Here is a 23,213-nt window from a genome sequence, read left to right as displayed (position 1 = left end):
GTTTGAACATGCCAAATAAATTCTATCATTAACTTATACAAAGCAAGGAAGAATAAACTATAGAAACAAAATCAATTGAACATAATTCTTTTGCAGTGAGAGAGGAGAGAGAAAGAGAAACATTTTCATAACATTCCAGTATAAAAAAGAAGATGATTTTTATTTATTTTTAATTAACTTATGATAATCTACATTATATAAACCATTTGTATTCCAATGAGAAGATCTTGCATGCCCTTATCACACATTTGTCACCTTTTTAGCTCCTTCTACCCATATGTGTGTATGCCATTCTTTTATCATTTTTACCTAGCTTGTGTTGTCTCCTAACCATGTTGTTTCCATTTACTATGTTTTCCTAAGCCTTTTTTATATTTTATAAGTGGCGATTTACATCTAATTGTTAGCTCCACACCATATCGTAACTTCCCTTTTTATATTTTCTATTTTGTTAACTTGGTTGCCCTTGTTTACTCCTCGGTTTGTCATCCCTAAGATAGTATACCATGTGAAACCCACCCCTTAACATCTTAAAACATTCCTAGACAAGAATTTTTTTATGAAAACAATAATTTTTATAAGGCCACCTTGCACATTAATATTCTTTTTAAAAATTGGGCCTAAATCCTATTGGAGGACATTGCCTACACTTGGGCTCCAACCAAGTCAAACTTGCATTATTATCATTCTAATAGATCCTTTATATTATATATCATTTAATTCCATACCCACACATAATTAATACTAGTTTCTCCAAATTATTTCATAAAATTTGTAAATAGGCCCAATTCCCTTATCTCAATTTTTAACATAGAAAGAGTATTTTTAAGCATGGTTCAAGGGTTTTTATTTTTATCATGAGTAAAAGTTCTATATTATTTTAATAAATTATTGATATTTTCTGATAAAATATCCATCCATCACAATATTTTTCATCATGCTCAAATAATTGACTCTCCGAGCTCTTTGTTGCTAGCTCCTAATTTCTAAGTTTTGATTTTATTTAATGAGTTTTGCATGCAAATGATATTATTTCTCTAAGATATTATAGATGCACCTTGTTTATACTAATAACAAAATCCTTCCAATTCCATCTAATATCATTCTATTTTTCACCTCAAACAATTTTTTCCATCCCAAATCATTCCCCTACATTAGTTTGCATCCTAGTATAGTGGACCCCAAATCAAAGGTTGCAACCCAAGCAATTATATTTAAAAATTGTAATTATTTAAATATATTAATATTATAGTTTCATCATTCATCCCTCTTTAATCACCAAAATCCCATTTTCTCATCTAGGTATGTTACTTAATCACCCTTTGTAAGCGAGTGTCACTTTTGCTACTTTTCAAAGACCCTAGCCATAAATTAGCCCAAGATATATTACATGTTTTGTAAATATTTTTTAATCAAAATCTACTTATGTATCCAACACTTCCTCTTATCCCTAATTGTTTACATAGTTTCCAAAAATCTTAGAACTAGGTTTTGAAGGTTTAATGAAATAAAAGGTATAAAGTGAACATTGAATTTTTTTATTTTTTATAAATCAACTTATTATACTAGTTTATATGCTATAAATTATGTTGATCCATGTTTGAACACCCACAAGAGGTTTGCATGAAAAAAACTCCTCTTCTAACTTATTTTTGTAGGATCAACCATTAAAGAAGATTGTATTATAGGTTTTATTTTGGAAGATATAACTACAATTTATTAGAAAAAAAAAATATAATAATCATCAATCTAACCAAAACCTTTCACATCATCAAAGTTTGTATATTTAGCCTTTTTGAAGAACTGGACACCATAGGGGGCCAAGCCTTGCTTATTGGTCATCCATCTTTAGACTTGGTCTGCTCATTGGTCATCCACCTTTGGACCCATCATTCCTAATGGTCATTCAACTTTGGACCTATCCTTCTTGCTATCCATCTATTTTTGGATGTGTTCAATACTTCTCTATTGTGGCTTCAAATTAGCTTAGAAATTAGCCAAATCAACTATAGAGGTATCATAGCTATACCATTTTGTCACTTTAATTAAAAATGCAATACTTTAGATTTTTTATCCATTTGTCAAGCTAACTTGTGAGTCCAAGCATAAAAAGCCTAGTATACACTCTTCATAGTGTCTACCATCAATCCATTTGGTCATGTATTCATTAGCCTATCAATTAACTAAACTCATTACATAATCCCATGTCCCTAGTTAATTTCAACTTTTGTATTTTCCTATTGAAGGTTTTTTATTAATTAAAAATTATCTACTAGGTATATGCCAAGTTTTTACGAGTGAGAAGGTGTATCAAATAAACCTTGTGAAACCTAATTTTTTTCAAAATATTAATAGTTACCTATCCCTAACCATCCAAGGAGGGTGTGGCCTTTCTCTTGGTCATACACCTTTAGACCTAGCCTTCCTATTATTTGTCCACTTTTAAAGCTAGCTACCACTTCTATATTTTGGCCCCTTATTTCCTTATATGCTTTAGAATTTAGTTTTTAGTACCTTTTCAACTACCATACATTAGCCTAGCTGCAAAATGTTACTCCATTTTCTCTAAATTTTGATAACATAAAATAGCATTAATTAATTTTAATTGCATTATCTATCCCCACTGAATAGTGGTGTAAAATTGAGATTTGGCTAATTGGAGATAGTCCTAAGCACCCTTATATTTAATTTAGTTTGCATACAATTGCATGCAGGTTGTTTCAACATTGTCCCAATGTGCATTATTTTAATATACTTGCATATTTTATCATAGTTTGAATTAATTTTCACTTAAACACCATGTCTTTTAAGAGACACTATTTTTCTTCCTATTATTGCTAGGAGAGGTTCATCTTTTGTCTCTCACGAAAGGAAAACAATTTCATTTTCAAATAAAAATTTATAATAAACTTTAAATTAGCCAAAAAAGTAAAATATATGTTAAGGGAAGTAAGGGGAAGTGTGGAAAAGGAAGGAAATGGAGAAAGAGTGGAAGATGATGAAACAAAAAGAATAACATGGTGAATTTAGATTTTGCTAGAAGGGAGATGGTATAAGCTAACGAAGTTAACAAAGGTGGGTAAATTAGAGGGGAAAAGGAATGAAAAAATAAAGTGAAAGAGAGAGAAAGTAATGAAAAATAAATGGTGGGAGGGAGGGAACATGGTAATATTAGCAAGTGGGATGTATCAGAATGTTTAGTTCATCAAAATGTAAGATAATTTTAAGTAATTTTAGAAAGGAAAAAGTCATTTTAATTACTTATTATATATTTTCATAAATGATTACATTCATTTAAAGATTGGAATTATAAGTGGAACAACAATAATTAGTCTCAAAGAGAGAAAACCCACATGTTCCAAGGGCAAGAGCAAAAACCTTGAGTAAAAGGAAGCAAATTCTCATTGACAATTAGAGCTCTGAAGAGAATGAGAAAGAGGACCCCAATGTCAGGATTGAAGGGGGGAGGAGATTGCACAAGATTGCTTCAAAGAGAGAAAAATCCACATGTTCCAAGGGCAAGAGAAAAACCTTAGGTAAAAGGAAACGAATTTTGATCGACAATTTGAGCTCTGAAGAGAATGAGAAAGAGGACCCAAATGTCAGGATTGAAGGGAGGAGGAGATTGTATAGGATTGCCTCCCATGATGTAGGGGGCAGGAAAGAAGACAAATAGACTGCTAATGAGTTTGAAGAGGACATTGAGGAGGGCGATAGTAGGAATGAAAATTTAAAGAAGATTGATGAGGAGGACACGACAATTGGGGATGCTGGGGTTGGTAAAGATATGGGGATTTTAGCTACTATTGGACCTCCTCTGGATTCTCAATAAATGAAGGTGGAGAAGGTGGACCCTGCAGAAGAGTTGGAGAAGGTGAACCTTGCCAAAGAGCTAGAAAAGGCGGACCCTGCAGATGATCTAGAGAAGGTTGACTCTAGTGAAGTGATGGAAATGAATATTGGGGATGAGGTGGGCAATGAGAGGGAAGAGGACACATTGACTAGCACAGTAAAGGGAGACGATAGGGGGAGGAAAGGGACTAATAAGAAGAAAGGGGCGAGGAAAGAGGAGTTGTCAAACTGTTGAGGATGTGCAACAAACCCTGAAGGTGGATGAAGATGCTGAGATGAGAGGCTAGTCAGTGGATGGTGAATTGCAGACCTTGAAACTGGAAGTACAAGAGCTGAGAAACAAGCTTGAGAGCCAAGGGGTGAATGCAGAATTGCAAGCCCTAAGTATGGAGATGAAGGAAATGAAGAACAAATGGGATACTTGTGACAAGTAGTTGACACACATAAACAAGTTTTGCATAAGGGTTATGCATAGCTCGACAACCACCCCTTGTCTGTTGCAAGATAAGGCCCTAGGAGAGGAGGATGAAGACAAGGAATCATGCAAGTAGCTCTTCAAGTTTCTCATTGATGACTTAGATAATGTCCTTAAACAAGCTGGATTACGAAATTTTGGTCCCTAGGTCTAGGTATTTCATTTCATGGCTACTTTGGACTTACGGGGTTTTATCCCCTATTGATGTTTATTTTGTTGTTCTTACTTTGTTTGGACCTTCTATTTATGTTTTTGGTTAACTTTTTGTTGTGAATGTGTTGTTAATGCTGAACGCCTTTGAGCTTTGTTAAGGGACAACCCCCTAGTTTTTGTTGCTTTTAATATAAAAAACAATAACTAGTCTAAGATAGGTACATTGTAATAAGGAATATAAATTGTTACTATGTAAAGAAAAGAGAACAACTTGAGTAAGTGCATCCTTGATTTGATGGTCAATGTAAGAAGAATTCTAAAGACATTTGAATGAATAATTGGAAGGAGATTATAGAATATACATTTTTTGTGCATAGATAGTCTCAACTTGGAAGTCATGGTCATGAATTAAGAGACTGCAATAGTGACTTTTGAACCCACATAGATGACCTTTAAAAAATGCTACCATCTAAGTTGACATAGATGATTAGGAACTAAGAATTCACAATCCTAGCCATATAGACCTCATTGTTAATCTCTTGAACTATGTTACCACCCTAAAACAAGTGGTAATGTCCTTTGCTTGTACAACTCTAAAAAAATTAGGGATTTTTTTGAGCCATTTAATGCTCTTAATTGTTGAAAAATTCAAATATGATCATATTTCAATGGGATATTAATGAAAAAAATATCAAAAAATAAAATGATTAGTTTTGATTTGGAAACTATCGTAGTTAATCCCTTTTTATGTAGTAATTCAATCTCAACAATAGTAGTATATTCTAGGAGTGTTTTGATTCCCTAAGATGTAGGATGTGAAAGGGATGAGTACTTTAACAAGTGTAGAAAAATAATATGGAGGCTTTTCATAGCGTGTGTTGCACTATATGAATGCGATAATATACAAAGTGGACTCAACAAAATTCATGGACATTAGTGAAACTTTTGTAGGTATTAGCTATGGAGGAAAATATAATGGCTATAGAAAGGAAAAATAGTGGTGATTGATTATAGTAATATGCAATAATATTCAAGAGAGATTATAAAATCTAGAAGAAGTTAGAATCCCATGTTTAAAAATTATTTTTACAAAGATGACCTTGAATAAGACATTGAAAACACATAAATGAGGAAGTCATCTATTTTCCGGTTGTTAAGAAAATAATTTAAAGGGAGGGCACTACCTTGATCATATTGGTGAACCTAGGATAACACAAGAAATATATGAGGAATAAGAATTGGGTCAATACACTTCAATCGTAATGTTTTACAAACATAAATAGACTAAGTGACTCGTTAAAAACATCTAGAGAATGAATGCTAATGCATGTATATAAGTATAATATATTTATTTATATGTATATGTGTAGAAGTTGATGATACAACCACATGAGCCAAGAAACATCTACAACCAAAACACCTATCACACAAAAGAGATCAAGAAAAGATTGTATACTCTATAACAACCAAAGAATTTTGTATTATTGCACAAAAGAATGATTGGAGATACATTATTACAATGAATGAATGAATCCTTATAAAGGATGAATGAAACCATACCCGCGCAAACCCTAATGTTAAAATTAGGAGAACTAAAGCAATGCAAAGCAGGAGCTATATTAAGCTCAACTACATCTAGAATTAATACTAGAAAAGAAAAATCTAGATAATAAAAAACACCTACGTTTAGCTTATGTGAAAACATAATTAAAAGACCTAATTAATAAATAATTAGATAAATATCTTAATTACTCCAACAATATGTATATACATATACATACACATATACATATACATATACATGTACATATACATATACATATACATGTACATGTACATATACATGTACATATACATATACATATACATGTACATGTACATATACATGTACATATACATATACATGTACATGTACATGTACATATACATATACATATACATGTACATGTACATGTACATGTACATATACATGTACATGTACATATACATATGCACATATATACACCCATATACATATATACATATTTATACACATAAACATATGTACACACACATACAAATATACACACATATATGCATGTATATATATATATATATATATATATATATATATATATATATATATATATATATATATATATATATATATATATATATATATATATATATATATATATATATATATATATATATATATATATATATATATATGTGTGTGTGTGTGTGTGTGTGTGTGTACACACACACACACACACACATAAAGGGTAATGTGTTTAGGAAAAAATGAGTGCTTGGAAATTTGAACAATACATTATCCTACTCAGCCTCAAAAGTGAAAATATTGTGGTTAGAGAGTGAAATCTCTATATGGACTCTCACTAATGTGTCATTACAATTGATAAGGTGGAATCAAGGAATTTAAGCAATCTATTCGCTCTAGCCCATATACTATATCATGTTTACCATAGATTTTATGTAACAACAAGCCATAAAATATGGGCCCCAAATCCCCTAATGAATTTAAACAATAAAAAATAAGCTTCTTGTTCTCCCACACACAAATGCATTTGAAGAATGTCAAATTTATCCTTAGGCAGCTTCACCATATTAAATTCACCCTACCATAGAAAGTGGTAATTTGTTAGCCAACCAATGCCACGACTCTACTATTTCTAGACCACCAATAAGCGTATAGAGCTTATTTATTATGCTTATCAAATGACCATCAATGTCAAGCATAACTCACATGATAATATGGTTGAGTTCTTCTCTAGAGACAATCATGACATTTAAACCTAGATAAATTAACATGGAATACCACCATATCCATCATCGTGCTAGGTTACAAGTGAAAATGCATTAGGCCAAAAGGTACACAAAGTAATTTGAATAAAAACAACCTCAACTTTTTATAAATAAATAAAATCAAATGAATCAAGCTATTAACAAGCCACCTAAAAAAAAAAAATTAAAGAAGGCTTATGTAAAATCATGAACATTCATGAAGTAATATTCTTATGGAGAGATTCTCTATAGAGGGATTGTTTAGTTGTCATCATCATTTACTAACAAAAAAATTGGCGGTTTAACAAATAATATTGGATTGGTAGGATATAATTGTTGAGCAAAATAGAAAGGTATTTACCACTAAATTCTCCCCTTAGTTAAGCCTTATCACTAGACAAGTTATGAGAACATATAGAGGGTTGAGTGCTTAGAGATGTCTTAGTAGCTACATGACAACCTAGAACAACAATAATTGCGATGATGAACCAATAGTTGGGCTCTTTCCCATGACTATAGTGTTAGCTTTAGTCATGGTAATGACATCACTCTAAAGAAAAAATTAGGTTTCAGGTAGGGGTTCATTGGCTTCAATGAATTTAAGAACTAGTTTTTACAACTAATCATTCATAAATTGGTCTCTTGAGGTCTTTTGAAAAAGAGGGGCTAGAGACTATTATTGGCTTGGTAGGTGACTTGGGCATAACCAACCAATCCCTAATTTTATAGTCGAGTGTATGACATCTAAAATAAATATTAGGAAGGTTGACATAAGTGGCCTTTGGTGTAAATTGTAAACCACTTTCTTGAATCTCAATAGGTTTCTTGAGGTTCGATGTGAGACCCACCACCTTATAAACTTATTTATGGGGCTCAACAATAAATAATTTTTTGAGTTCATGGCAAATAACAAAATCAAGAGGCTAGATAATTAACTATAGAAAATCTCACCTAGGAATGAGGAGTAATAGGTTTCAACCCACACTACAACTTTTAGGGATGCTTGTTCTCAAAATTTTAAATCCCAAGTCTAATGAGAAAGCACTAGAAAAAAGTTTCTTATAAAATAATAGCTAGACAAATTAAGAAAAATATTGACTTGCTAGGGGTGATGAAAAGAGAACAAGAAAAAATATAGTCATGGAGTTCTATGAATTGTTAACCCAAGAAAAAATGTTGCTTGTAGGGGATACAACTCACATAATATGCAATACAATTATAGCTTTCACTCAGTTACAAACAAGTTCTATAACATCTATTGGCAAAATAGAATTAGATTTCAAGAAATTACGTTTTTCCTTAAATGTCGAGTAAACTTTTAAATGTGATTAGTGATGCTAGCATGACATGCCCTTCAATGCCACATGAAAGACTTTTGACCTAGAGCTATGAACTAGTGAGATCACAAGTAGGGGGACCTCATCCCTATTTATCAATGTTGAGGCTCAAACCCTCATGCACATTAGATTACTTAAGGCATAAGCCTGCGATCAATGGACTAACAAAAGTTTGAACCTTAGTGGACACAACCGTAACATCACCACTTAACTAACACACTATGAAATGAACCCTTTTAAAAAAATTACCTCATTGTAAATCTTCCAAATAATCAATTCTCACTGCTATATACAACATTAATTATAAAATATTTGACTTTCACCATTTCTAAAACCTCACCCACCCAAAAGAATCTTAAAAGAACAATATAATACAAAAAATAACCCCCCAAAAACCTAAACTAAACTCTAAGACATACCATATCATAATGAAATCAACAAAAATACCAACCCATAAAATATAGGAAAAAGCTCTTTCAATTTGGTTTGCATCCTATCAAAATTATTACATTTAATACATAGACCGGTGTGTATAGTCATATTAACCCTCCACATAAACTCCATTTAATATATTCAACAACTAGGCATTTACTTTACATGTAGGATTTAGCAAAAAGGTCTTCAGTTTGAATTTGCATTTTACCAACATTTATTCTTGAAATTTTTTAAAATAAAATTTCTAGAAATATATAGAAGCGATACATAAACCAATGTGTATGATCATATTGACACGCCAAACAAAGGTCCATATTATATATTAACAACAAAAATCACCATGATATCTAGACATGATGTAAGTCTTGGGTGAAGTAACTAAAAGCCAAGGTAGAATCAATACCCAACCGGCTACACCCACTCCCATGACCAAAACAAGAGGGGGGAAGATTAAAAGAACATAAAAAAACAAGTTTGGTGTATTGAATGGAGGAGAAGGCTAGTTGGGGAGCTCAGAAACCCAGAAAAGACCAGCTAAGTAAATACATTTGACCATGTGACAGACATAGGTACATAAGTTTTGGGCAGAGTCATTTAATTGTGAAGGCCTCTGTTGCTTTCAGTTCTGTTCTTGTGTAATGGTGGAAGGGAACAACACCTGCAGTTTCTTCAGTATTCTTCATTAAAAAAGGTGCTCCTGCTCTCCAAAAGAATCTAACTAAGGACCACCTTTGTTTTTTCCTTTCATTGTTGGTTTCTTAAAGAAATTTAGTTGGATGCAGTAACTGGGTCATTTCAATGGGGGCCATTTATGAAATATGCTTCTGTTACTGCTGCATCATTTCTGGATTAGGTAGTACTGTTGTTGTAGTAACTAGCAACTTGGTAGGTTTTTGGCTCAGCGTTGATTGACTGATTGATTGACAATAAAAGTTTAGCTTGTTTTATCTCTGGCCACTCAGCCTTTTAGAATTAGCCTAAATTTGTAGTTCTTGTAATTAGGCCTTATGGCCTCCAATGACCAACAAGACAAGAATGCTGTATTTGATAGAAGAAATTCGAGTGCTAGTGTGAACGTGAACTTTCAGACTTCAGGACCTTGTACAAACTCTGCTATGATGAAAAACACTGTACCCACAAATAAAACATCTTCATTGCAAAATGTGAAGTCCCCTGTTCCCAATGCTTCATACTTTAGTAGCTGGGAAACTAGTAGTAGTATGCCTCTCAATTCAAACACATTAGTGGGTTCTTCATCGATTCCAAGCAATGCCATTGATAATGGTGGTAGCATGGCTAGTGATGGTGTAGTTATTGGTAGATCAAGTGGGTCTTCTTCTGCTTTGGCATTTAGATCTTCAGGGGGTTGGAACGCTTCTGGGATTTTAATGCAGAGTGGAGGAACATCGACACCAGGCATGATTCAGTTAGCTTGTGATAATGGGTTTGCAGAAAGAGCTGCAAGATTCTCTTGCTTTGGTGGGGCTGGTGGTAGTGGTGCTGCTTTCAATCTCAGTGAAGCTGTCTTCACCAGATCTGGGGTTGATAATTCAGTCATCCCCAAGATCCCCAGACCTACAAATATGGCTGAACTGATCAAGGCTGCTGCTTCTCCGTCGAAGGAAGAAGTTTGCACTCCAAGAAAAGCTGGAAGGCTGTCAAGGTCTTCCACGCCAGGAGGCAATGACTCTGATGATGCTGAAGCCAGTACTGCTAGAGAGGATTCTTCCAGTTCAGAACAGATTACAGGCGAAGCTGCTGGAAGGAAACGCAAGCAAATGCAACAATTGCCGAAGGATAAGGCAAAGGAATTGTCTCCGTCTGAAGCTGGAATGGATAGAAAGGTAGTGTTGTATATGTATGACTGACATAAGATTAAACTGGTTAGGTGATTCAAGTTTGATCTTTATTTTTTTATTTGAAGAAATCCATCTTATAGAACATCAACAAACTAGAAAGTTATATCCCTTGAACAACAGAGTTACATGGAAAATCTCACCTTATAAAGTATTTTTGTGCATTTTGAAAGTATAAGATGAAACTGGATTTCAGTGGGTTTTGGTCTCGAGTTATGCTCTAATGGAAAGCTATTCCGAATTCTGAATCATGGGCTAATGGTAAAAGATTAAGGAATGAGATTTTGTTTCTATAATTAGGGTATATTTGGATAATTATTCACCATCTTTAGATATCCTAAACTAATATATACAATCTCTCTCATGGTGGTCAGATTCAAAGAAGAAAAATAAAGATAAGTAATGCCAATAAGACAACTCAAAGATGAGCGACTTTATATCTTGACGCTTTTCTCTATCTATACCAAAGAAATGCACTAAACCCTGACCATGTCGACCTTACGTACATGGCCCTGAGTTCCTGACCATTTTTGTGTTAAATGTTAAAGTTTTATCAGAAAGACACAAACCAAACATTGATACTTGTACGTTTTGGTGAGTGCAGTAAACAGAGCTAATATACACAGTAAACTAATATTTTTGGGAAGCTTTAATGATTCATGAATCTAGTTTCAAAATTGGTAAGAAGTTCAGAGTCTGGTCACTCGGGAAAAATAGTCCATTGAATTTTTCCCTTGAAATAATTCTTGTGCACTGAAAATTAAATTCTGAATGAAACCTTATGCACTGAAAATAGCTTCTGAGTAGTCATTTTTTTAAGCCCATCCTCAGGCACTGAACAAGCCGTAGATAAATGGTGGTGGTCTTCTGAACTGAAAATTGTTTCTGACAGTGACATATGATTCCTGGCAGAGTATAGAACCCCAGTACATAGCTCCAGAAGGTTTGTTGGAGAAGGATGATATAAAATCCAAGGCAGAACAAAGTTCTAGTGTGAATGCTAAGGCTTTAGATGCACCCAAAGAAGATTACATTCATGTCAGAGCAAGGCGAGGCCAAGCAACTAATAGTCATAGTCTTGCAGAGAGAGTAAGTTTTGTAAAGAGACTTTTAAGGATGAAATATTGTGATTCTTTCACATTTGAGTCATTATCACGATAAATTTGGTCAGATAAAGCTAAAGTCATGTATCTGGCAGGTGAGAAGGGAAAAGATTAGTGAACGCATGAAGTTTCTGCAGGATCTTGTTCCTGGATGTAGTAAGGTAGTGCCTACCTGCCAGTTGCTTAATTGCAATTTTCTCTTGCTCTACTTCTGTGTTTGCAATACAGGCTCATCATGCAACATGTTTGAAAGAGGTCTAACTTTGCAGGTAACCGGAAAAGCAGTGATGCTTGATGAGATAATAAATTATGTTCAGTCACTTCAACGGCAAGTCGAGGTAAGAGAGTAAAATGTATTTCATAAGGTCCCCTATATTTGTTCAATCTCTCAATGCCACATTTGTGCATGAATCTGATTTGGCTTGAATTTTATTGGTTGCAGTTTTTGTCAATGAAGCTTGCAGCTGTTAACCCTCGTTTGGACTTCAACATAGAAGCACTTCTCGCTAAAGATGTAAGCATTGCCACTTTATGAGAATAGCAAAGGTCCATGTGCACAGAAACATCTTCTAGATGAATCTTTGACCTGACATTCAGTACTGCAGTGCTCTGTCATTCGATACCCATGAATGTTTATTTTTTATTTGTGAATTCCTTGTTCCTTTGGTGATATTGTTCAATCCTAATAAGATACACTAGCTAGTTATATCAATTGCTTGTAAAGTGAGAATGGCAAGTATATTAAGTATTGTGCTGTCATCCATTTTGTGGTAAGCCAAATTCTGTATAAATCTCATAGCTGAGTTGGTTGTTTTTTAATAAATGCTTCAGTTGCGAGGCTCCTTACCAACCATGCTGTGTGCCCCGGAAGCAAATACCTCATATCCCCAGCTTCACCAATCCCAACAGGGGCTTCTCCAAGTTGCGACAGAAGGACATGGTGTGCTAAACCAAGCAGAAGCAATTAGAAGAACAATGAATGCCCAATTAGCATGCGTTGATGGTTATGGAGATGCTCTTGCTCAGGTAACTCTAAACTATGCATATGATTAAGTGCAGTATTGTTGCACTACTGAATAATGTATTCACCTGTTTTATGTTCTCCCTGCCCTTGTGAAGAATGCACATTTGATTTTAGTAGGAAATAGAAGTTTCCTTTCTTGCTAATTTTGAACTTGTGGATGCAAATTATACATGTGCAGTTATCGAATGTATGGGATGATGAGCTCCAAAGCATTGTACAGATGGGATTTGCGCAAAATATTCAAACTCCTTTTAAATCCCAAGGAAACAGTGGTATGTTTACAACTTTATGTAGGCTTGATGGAGCGAGATTTTGTTCTTTCCTTACAAATTGAATTTGTATTTGCAGGGTCAATGCCCACAAGCAATATGAAGGCTGAACATTGATTACGATCTTTGTTTGTTTACTAGAAACTAAGATTTGAAGTGGGACTTGTGCTCCTAAATGGCTCAGAATTAATGAGCTGATAGGCTCCAAGAATTCCAGATACACATCAAGCAGGGTGAGAAATATAACTTGATGATCGGCACTCGACCTAAATTCTAAGCTGGATGCTTGGATCATCTGTACATACAGGAGAGTCCTGTAATCAGAATCTCTGCAACTGGCATGGCTCATGGATCATGAAATTTCGAATTTCTATGCGAAATCCATTACAAAGATAATCCTCCAATTATCGTACAAAATTAATGTAAATCTGGCATTATGTCCAGACAAAATAGGTCTAAATTCAAATGTATAATTTATACAGTATTCAGTCTTATCAATAAACCTTATTGTTGTTAGTCACCAGCTATTAATACGATTGTTAGCATGGATTATAAATGGTAGGATACCTATACCTGTAAAACTGAATTAATTTGTCATAGCCTCACATTCCCCTCGCAGATTGTCAATTAAATACTTAGATATTTGCGGCTCTGCATGGCTTTCTATTACAAAATTCATTTCTGTAAATTCTATTTGAATTTGACTGAGTTGCATGTTTTACTTAATTCTCAAAAAGCAATTGTTAGCATACAATGCAGAATACACCATTGGGAGTTTCAAATTTTACTTTGAGCTTGTTTTTCCAACTTCAAATGTATAAATATGGTTGGCAGAAAATTTGTAATTAAGGGTTTGTTTTAATATGATTTGACCCATAGTTTGTGGTTATGGATTTGTTTTAAAATGATTTGACACAAAGTTTGTGGATATGGATTTGTTTGTCTGATTGGCATTTACATTCACTTGGCATCTAAGCCATGCAGAAGCATTACCTAAATTGATCTGAAACTGCACTCTTCAGCTTTTGTGCCATATTTTGTTGGGCTATATAATGTTGAAAGAGATGTCTAAGCAAGCAACAAGAAATTTAGTAACAGGGTCATTAGAAATGCATTATTAATTTCACCCTAGTGAAGTGTGAATGGTTCTCATCCATCATTTCTACTGGTATTTGCTAAATGATGGTTTAACTAGATGTAATGCGTCACGCTTATTGTTTAGATCCAAGGTATGGAAATATTAAGTAACACAGACTTTGAAGGTGCAGTATCTCAGAATTTCTTGTCCATCAAGAATGTCTTCAACACCATGCATTATAACAATGGAGACTTGTTAGAGTACAAAAGGCCTGTGATATGTTCTGATATAGCTTACATTCTTCCTTTGATCAAAATGACAATCTTATGTGGGTACTGGAAAATCAAATTATCTTGCATTGAAACCATTAGTTCTAAGGATTAGAAAAAAGAGCTTGTGGAGTAAACTGTGTAGAGACTAGAGAGACTGGACATTGACATTTGGGTCTCTTAAACATAGTGAACTGTGGAACTTGAAGTTTGTTAGTACAAAAGTTTAAAAATAAGTTTAATGCCCGTCTGAAGAGAATATCGTGCTTTTGAGATAAAAACTTAAAAATAACGCTCAAGAGAACAAGTTTGTACACTTGCACTTGGGGTCCAACAATAGTCTAGTGTTGTAGGCTTGTCTAGAAATTCTAATCTCTTGCAACTTTTCTGAGAAGGATGGATTCGTCTCTCGATAAGGGTTCTCGAGAAGTCTTCGAACCCTTAGTTGGTCCTATCCTCTGTTCCAAGATTGGCACTGGTAAGGATGGGATTCTTATTTCAGTACAATGTTCAACATTATCCATGAAATAGATTCTCCAATTTCTTTAACATCTTTATAAAGAAGAATTATGAGTAATACATTTTCCAAAGCTATTCTGGCTAACTTCTTGGCAGGTTATCTAGAAGACAAGCAAAGAAGGCCTAAGAGCACATGAGAAGTTCAGTATTGAAGATTATTCGGATGATATGCTGCATGGGAAGTTTTGGCAAGTTTCAAGCCACCCTGTGGGGATCTAATCATGTGGCCAATAGCCAAAGCGACCAGGTCAAGTGCAGGTTTAAACTGAATGGAAATCTATTAGGCCTTGTAGCTTAGTTGAAGAGAATGAGCATAATTTCTTACATGAGGGGCAACTTCTGTGGGACATGTTTGTCAGGCAGTTTAGCAGTAGAACTGTGAACATAATTTTACAAGTCAGTGCAATTCGTGGGGAACATATCCTAGAACAGCATTGTTAAATCCCCCCAAAAATTAAAAGAACATGGAATCAAAGGTTGGCAAGAGTGATAATCAAACTTGACTATCAGAAATAGACCAAAACAAACCCTAATAACTACCAACAACAATGCTTATGTTCTTTCAACATGTTCCCCACTACATACCCAACTTAGCCCTTGAACTTTGTGCTAAGTTGCTATCAACACAACATGTTTTAGCATGTTCTAATACACAATGGTAGATCTTCGCACTGTGTAATTGTCTCACATAGAGAGCAGGGTATGGCTAAGATGTCATTTCAAAACAGGGTATCTGATAATATAAATGAATTATGAGTGTACGGCTATATGATACACTAACCCTAACAACTACCAACAACAATGTTTATGTGATTTCAAATATTCCTCACCATCCCCAATTTAGCCCTAGAACTAAGTGCTAAGTTGCTATCAACACTGACATGTTTTAGCATGTTTTAATTCACAATGGTAGATCTTTGCAGTGTGTAATTGTCTCACAGAAAGAGCAGGGTATGGCTAAGATATCATTCTAAAACAGGGTATCTGATTATATGAATGATGGTACAGCCATATGATACTTCCGTAAACCCTAACAACTACCAACAACAATGCTTATGTGGTTTCAACATGCTCCTCTCCATACCCAGCTCAACCCTAGAACTTAGTGCTAAGTTGCTATCAACAATAACATGTTTTAGCATGTTTTAATTCACAATGGTAGCTCTTTGCAGTGTGTAATTGTCTCACAGAGAGATCTGGGTATGGCTAAGATGTCATTTCAAAATAGGGTATCCTATTATATGAATGAGGGTACGGCTATATAATACTTCTATTACAATTACCAAGATATACTGTAGAGAAGGTCGCTGAACCCCAAGTTTTCCACTGAACTGGATTTAATAATAGCAGACAATACCAAAATAGAGAAATGACTTGTTTCACACTTCGAAAGGAAGATGATGATATGTTATATCTACCTCCAACATCAGTCCCCACCCAGAGATATTGTTTTAAAAGGGGCAGTGCTCACAAGAACATCGAACAGATGAGAAGACGTGAGTGGATCCCATGATTTTAACAAAATAAAACCTTTTGTTCGTTAGTATGTTACTAGAAGTTTGTGAAAATCAGTTTCCTTTTGAATATGGGCCCAAGAAGATGAGGAAGTCAAAGAAATTTGGAGATGTTTTAAAAATATACAGTCTTGTTATAAAATTATCCAAGTCATCATTAAAATCATCATGAATAGAAGCACGGAGCATACCCAAGCATGCTATTTTATGTTCTATGATTTATTATTCTCCTTACATTGTACAAATTTTGAACCTATCCAATGATTGATAGAACTCTTTTTTCATTGTTTAAAACGTTTTGTTATACTAATATATATGAATTCATTCATGGTAGAACAGTCTCACATTTTTAATATTTTTATTCTTATCAACTTTTGATTTAATTGTGACAGATACTTAACATTGAAACTTTTTAGTTTCAACCAGAATTATTTCACATAGTCAAAATTTGTAGTTCAAACCACCTACTTGATGTTTAATAATATATCATTTTTAAATAATTTATAAAAAAATATTCATTTTTTATAATTTCCATACATAAATCTTCACTAAAATATACATATTCATAGATCTCCACTTTTATCATAAAAGATCTCCATTTAAATAATATTTTAGCAAAGTAATCCAAACAAATCTATAAAAATACAAGGCAATATTAACTCATTAAAGATATAAATAATGATGGTAGACCCCTTTATACAAAGTTTTAACTCTTCTATGACAAATATGGAAGAAATGATTTAGTTGGTTTCACGGATTTAATTTTGTAAGTGGTAGTGATTCTTCGAAGTTGTATTTGAGAGGTGTATACTTTGAAGTTGTATTTGAGAGGTGTATAGGAAAACTTGCAAATTGAGGTAATGTAATTCAAACAATTAAATATAGTGTTGTACAAAAATAAAATGAGTTTCTTTAAATAAATTATTTTAAGATAATTAACTAAATCACAATAATAAAATAAATAATGTTTTAAGATAATGAGTTCATGTGAGCATTGAAATAAATATTAAATTAAGTGTAGAGTTTAAATTAATTGAATTTGATACTAAGATCAATGATTGATGACAAATTCTAGGATTTTAAGGCTAACTTATATGAAGATATTTCATTCTATAAGTTGATTGTTCTTCATCTTGGTTCACCTTCATGGTTGTGGATCTAATCTTTGATCTTCTACAAAAAAATATAATTGATGCATGCAAACCTAAACTTGCATGGAGTGGCCTAATTTAAATCAGTTGTCTTAATTTTTAATATTTTCTTTTTTTAAGGATTCAATGGTGTTCACAAACATGTTAAGGGAATCTACAAGGTTACAAGGGTCGTGTTCTCTTTAGTCAAACCCCTAATTAATTGACCTTATGAGTCTAAATGAAAGGATCAAGGATAGAAAGAAAACATTTAGTTGACCTAGGATGATGTGTTTTGATATAAATGCTATAATAGTTCTACTATTAAACTCTCATACATACACTATGAATAATTCTTGCATAAGCCCCATGTTGTCCTCCCACATGATCTTCAAATGAATGAATGAGTACATAAATACAACAACAAAGCACAAAAATCAACATAAAATGCACTAAGTCATCTCACAATGGCTAGTGAAAATTTTGGCAAGGTGAGAATCAAAATTTTAAATTTTTAAATTTTTAAATGAAGAGTTCATATCCGCACTAGAAAAATTAACTTGGGTTAAGTCTACACTCATAGCCTTGATCTAGGGCATGATGAATAGTAGGTATGGGGATCGAGAATGCAAATATGGGGATTAGTGATAGGGAGATTAGGATATGAAATGTCATGAACCAATTTTTCACATATTATGTCTCTTGTAAGTTGGTTTTTGCATTAATAACACTCTAATCAAAGTAGGCCATTACATCTCCCCCCATAATTTGTTGTGCATAAGAACTATTGGGTAGATGAATTTCAAAGTAAAAACAAGCAATCAACATGTAAATTGATTAATTTCAAATACGCGAAAGGATATTGATCTATATTTGTCACAAACCGTTTTATCTATAATTACTTGCAATTATTAAATTATTGAAATGATTTATATTTTATGATTAGATGGATGAAATGGAAATGAAAATGAAATTGAAAATTGATATGGAATAGGATAGAAATTTAAATGCAAATGAATGATTTAAATTACCTTAATTATGAAATTTGGAATTGTCAATGCTAATGAACAATCGAGTGCAAGTGAATGCAGGAATAGGTGAATGTGGATGAAGGCGAGAACTTGGTTTAGGTAGAGTTGTCTTAACTTTTTGACTTTGATAAAGAGATGGAATCTCACACACCACATTAGAATTCATAATTTGTATCTTGCAAAGATAGATAATTTAAATGACTTTAATTGAGTGTTTCTTTATATTCGAATGATGAATTTGGTATGAGTAGTCTTAGTTGACATTTCTTTAATTCGAAGAAAGATTGATTTTAATGTTTTTAAATGATTATACATGTATTTTGATGATTGTTATGTGCATTTTGTGTGTAGATAATGTATAATTTTCATAATGAGATGGATGAAATATCATTCTTATATTCCCACCTTTTGATTTTTAGATAATGGCATAAAGGGGGGATGTAAGCCTTAACCACACCAACACTGTTGTTAACAACAGTGAAACCTGCGGTTGACTCACGCAACAAAGTTGGGGATTGGAGATATTTTCCCACTCATGCATAAAGAAGGGTAATGCTTAGGAAAATATATAATTTGGAAAGTGCTATTACGGAGAGGAGATCATCAAACATAGGTAGAAACAAAGAAAAGAACAAAAGGAAAAGCTTAGATTGGGAATTGAATTTTGGCTACTGATTCGATTGTTTCATCAAATCATCAAGTAGAGGTAGGATTCGATATGTATTATTGAATTAGAAGTTTAAAGTTCATAGCAAGATTAAGATCTCAGTTAAAAACGTATTTCTTTCATATTCTTTGGTTACCTCTGTTATTTCAAATAATTTTCTTTCAAATAATGGACTTTTCAACTGATATAAAAAAATCTCTTTTGGATAAATAAAATCTATAATAACCCACTTAACTTAACCCATATAAGTTTTTTTTTTAATAAATATTGATTTCTTATTGTTACTTATTCTTAATTGTGTCTGATTCAATCACATACTCAGGTACATCTATCCAAACGGGATAGGTATCTAACCATACGGGTTAGGCATCTATCCATACGAGACTAGGCATCTAACCATACGGGACAAGAGGTTTCATCTATCCAATCCAGGATAGGCATCTACCCAAATGGGGTAGGCATCTATTCATAAGAATAGGATATGCTTTGGCTAGAGACTTTAGACTCATCGGGACCATCCGAGTCCTGAGCCACTCTCTAAAGACTACACTCCCCTACTAGGAATGCACCGAGGTTGTCGTCTTTAGGAGTATAAGGAAATAATTAAACAAGCTTGAGTTCCACCTCAGAATTCGGCCTAAAGCCTCGAGAGGTCAAGCGAATCCATACAAGATTCCTTTTGAGTATGCATTGAATTAATCTTAATCTTCTAATTAGCATGATCTGTACCCTTTAACTGAGGGACTTAAGGAACTTCAAAACACCATCTACTCACCCATAACCAAAACTTAATCCCCATTCCCGAATGCCTAAGTACAAGGGACAACTCCATCCCTAGACTACCTACATACCCATTTCGACACGAGATCAAGGCGTAAAGTATGTAGTTCTGGTTTCTAAACTATGGTTTAATGTAAACTATATGATGGGTATGTAACCCTTTCTAGGGTCAATGTCCCAGATAGTTTCTCTGCGGTTGCTACCCATGATGGTAGCTCTATAGCAAAAAGGTTCAAGGTGGCCTTCTGCTTGTGGCCTAAGATAACTAAGTCCTATTTCCTATTAAATACGTCACCCTTAATCCATTATCATCCGCTAAATTCATCAAAATAAATAAATAAATTTCTAAGATCTTCACACACATCCAAACCCTAATGTGGCTTTCTAAAGTTCAACTGATCGGATGTAAATTCATTTAAAAATTAATCTTTTTAGATTATCGATCCAAGGGGGATTACCCGCCCCTTGGATTTTCACTTCCATATGACCCTTATTACTCCCTGACGATTTATAGGGACGATGCCACAAACACCATTGTTGCAACTTTATTAAGTGTTAAGTACAGTAGTTCAACATGACGACATTACCCGTAAGCGTGACCCAGAGGCACCATAGATACCGAACGCTACTAGGTTTTTGTTTCCATCACCTCTTGTTTAGTTACCTATCTAAGTACTTATGAAGCTTAAGCAACACTATGAAATGAAACTATTATTTTACTAAAAACTTAAATAAACATTATCCTAGTGCAACTTGAAATTGAGATCATTATTGCAAAGACTTGAAAATAAACAAATTCTATGAAATAAGGAACCTCTTAAAAATGCCAACCCATTTCCTACTAGAAGATCAATATTCAAATTGTGAGGACCATTATTTCTAACTTCTCGAAAATAACTTGTATGATAATAATAAATAAGTAACTTGCATGATACAATAAATGCATAACTTTTGTAACTTGCAAAAAATGTAACTAACATGAAAGATTAACAAATGTTCAATTTCTAAAATGAGGACAAATTAAAATCAAATATTGATTTGTTTATTTGAATAAACAATTGATTAAGGGAACCAAGGAATTAGACATTTCTTGATCAATATTTAACTTAAATTGACGATTATTGCAATAGAAATTAATAATTTATAATAAAATAAAAATTGCTAATAACCCATTAAATCTTAACTATTTAGATGAGTCTGATCTACGAAATTAATTCCCTTGATTCAACAAGACTAAGGAGACTATTAACACTAATTAATACTAATGTTCTTACAAAATAGATTATATCATGCAACTTATCTCCAAATTTAAATGTTAATTAAATTCATCTATACTAAATACTTTGCGACATAAATGTAACTTCGCCTTTACTATTCTTATATATCTTTAACTATTCATAGATTGATTATTCTCAAATGTCTTGTATAATCTATATCGTGAATTTTAACCTTGCAAAAACAAATATATCCAACTTCTTGAATTGAGGAAACTTTAGCTAAACATTACTTCATATTTCTTGAAATATAAAAAGTGTGTAACTAAACACAAATTTACTTGGGTGGTAAATTCTCTTAACCCTTAACACCTACACTAATTTTTTAAGTATACAAAAGGGTATTTCCATTTATTATTAATTGAGACTAAATAGTGATACTTGATGAAAAAGAACCGGTACTATAGAATAAGTGTATTATTGATGAAGTATCATTTTCCTATCTTTTGTTTTCTTAAGTCAAACTAATCTATTTAATAAGAAGATTTAACTGTTATATCTACATCCTAAGAAATATTAATTTTAGATAGTAGGTTTCTTAATGTTTGATTACCTAATGAAATGCCATATGTGTTAATTGACTCTTTGCCTTATACAATATTTATCCCTTCAAAACCCCAGAGGGACTTTCTTTTCCCATCATGAAGGGAAGGTCAAAATTTGCAACCTAAACTCCCATCAATAGAACTCTAATAGGTGACCCTTTGGTATGAGTTAGGTTCATTATACTTCTCTTAAAAGATTAATTACCACTTAATATAATTAATAATCAATTTTCTTATCCACTAAGGAAAACATTTTAAAACAAAACCCCTTTTAATTAATAAATACATTCTAATAATATAATAAGTTTCAACTATTAAGAAGAAAAAAACATTTATAATGCCCCAAGTTATAAATTAATTCCAATAATAAGTATATTTATATATTTTTTTTTCTTAAAAGAAAATTACCCAATGTTCAAATTAATTTTAATAATACAAATAAACAAATTTCAATATTGGGTGAACTTAAATATAAATTAATTTTAAAACAAGTAAATTTAAATATTAGGATAATAAGTTATTGGTATTCAATTTTTTTAGGTTCAATAAAATTTAGAAGGATAACAGGTTAATATGAATCCACTTCATAAAACACAACCACTTTATATATATATATATATATATATATATTTTTTTTTTTTTCAATAAAAGTGGATTATTCCACTAAACTTTTTTATTAATATTTTTTATTTTTTACACAAGATTCAAAGAGCATACTGGAGGAAAGACCCTGGGAAGAAAACCTCTGGTCACAACTCATAAAATAAACCTATAGTATCTAACAGATCAGTTTATACATCCCGCCCAAAACCACATACAAAATGTGGTCACAACACATATAATATCAGTTTTACATAGAGCCCATATGGCAATTTGCAAACCCATCAGATAATTTTCAAATGTAGACTCCACAATTGCTATCAATGGAAGAAGACAGAATTTTCCAAAGCCCTGTGCCAAATCCCATGAGCCAAAAACCTTCCTGCCAAAAAAGAAAGTATCAAAAAACCTTTGGAAAAACACTATTGCATCAAATACCATGAGATCAAACTCTCCTCCAGACAACGAACATGAATACTTGAAATGAAAGGGGAAAGCAGGAATAATTATCATCATAA

At 32.9% G+C, this 23,213-nt stretch overlaps 1 protein-coding gene across 1 annotated transcript; it reads left to right on the top strand.

Moving 5' to 3' along the window:
• Nucleotides 1–9,428: 9,428 nt before the first annotated feature.
• Nucleotides 9,429–13,808, top strand: LOC131053333 (transcription factor bHLH49). The gene is made up of 8 exons (XM_057987921.2): nucleotides 9,429–10,880; nucleotides 11,805–11,981; nucleotides 12,091–12,156; nucleotides 12,265–12,333; nucleotides 12,438–12,509; nucleotides 12,827–13,021; nucleotides 13,198–13,291; nucleotides 13,368–13,808. The coding sequence occupies exons 1-8, from the start codon at nucleotides 10,044–10,046 to the stop codon at nucleotides 13,403–13,405; spliced, it is 1,548 nt and encodes a 515-aa protein (XP_057843904.2). The 5' UTR covers nucleotides 9,429–10,043; the 3' UTR covers nucleotides 13,406–13,808.
• The last annotated feature ends 9,405 nt before the right edge of the window (nucleotides 13,809–23,213 follow it).

The sequence above is a fragment of the Cryptomeria japonica genome, chromosome 3, assembly GCF_030272615.1.
Source record: "Cryptomeria japonica chromosome 3, Sugi_1.0, whole genome shotgun sequence".
In the NCBI taxonomy this organism is placed as follows: domain Eukaryota; kingdom Viridiplantae; phylum Streptophyta; class Pinopsida; order Cupressales; family Cupressaceae; genus Cryptomeria; species Cryptomeria japonica.
The sequence above is the reverse complement of the archived record's forward strand: the minus strand, read 5'-3'. Positions and strand labels throughout refer to the sequence as shown.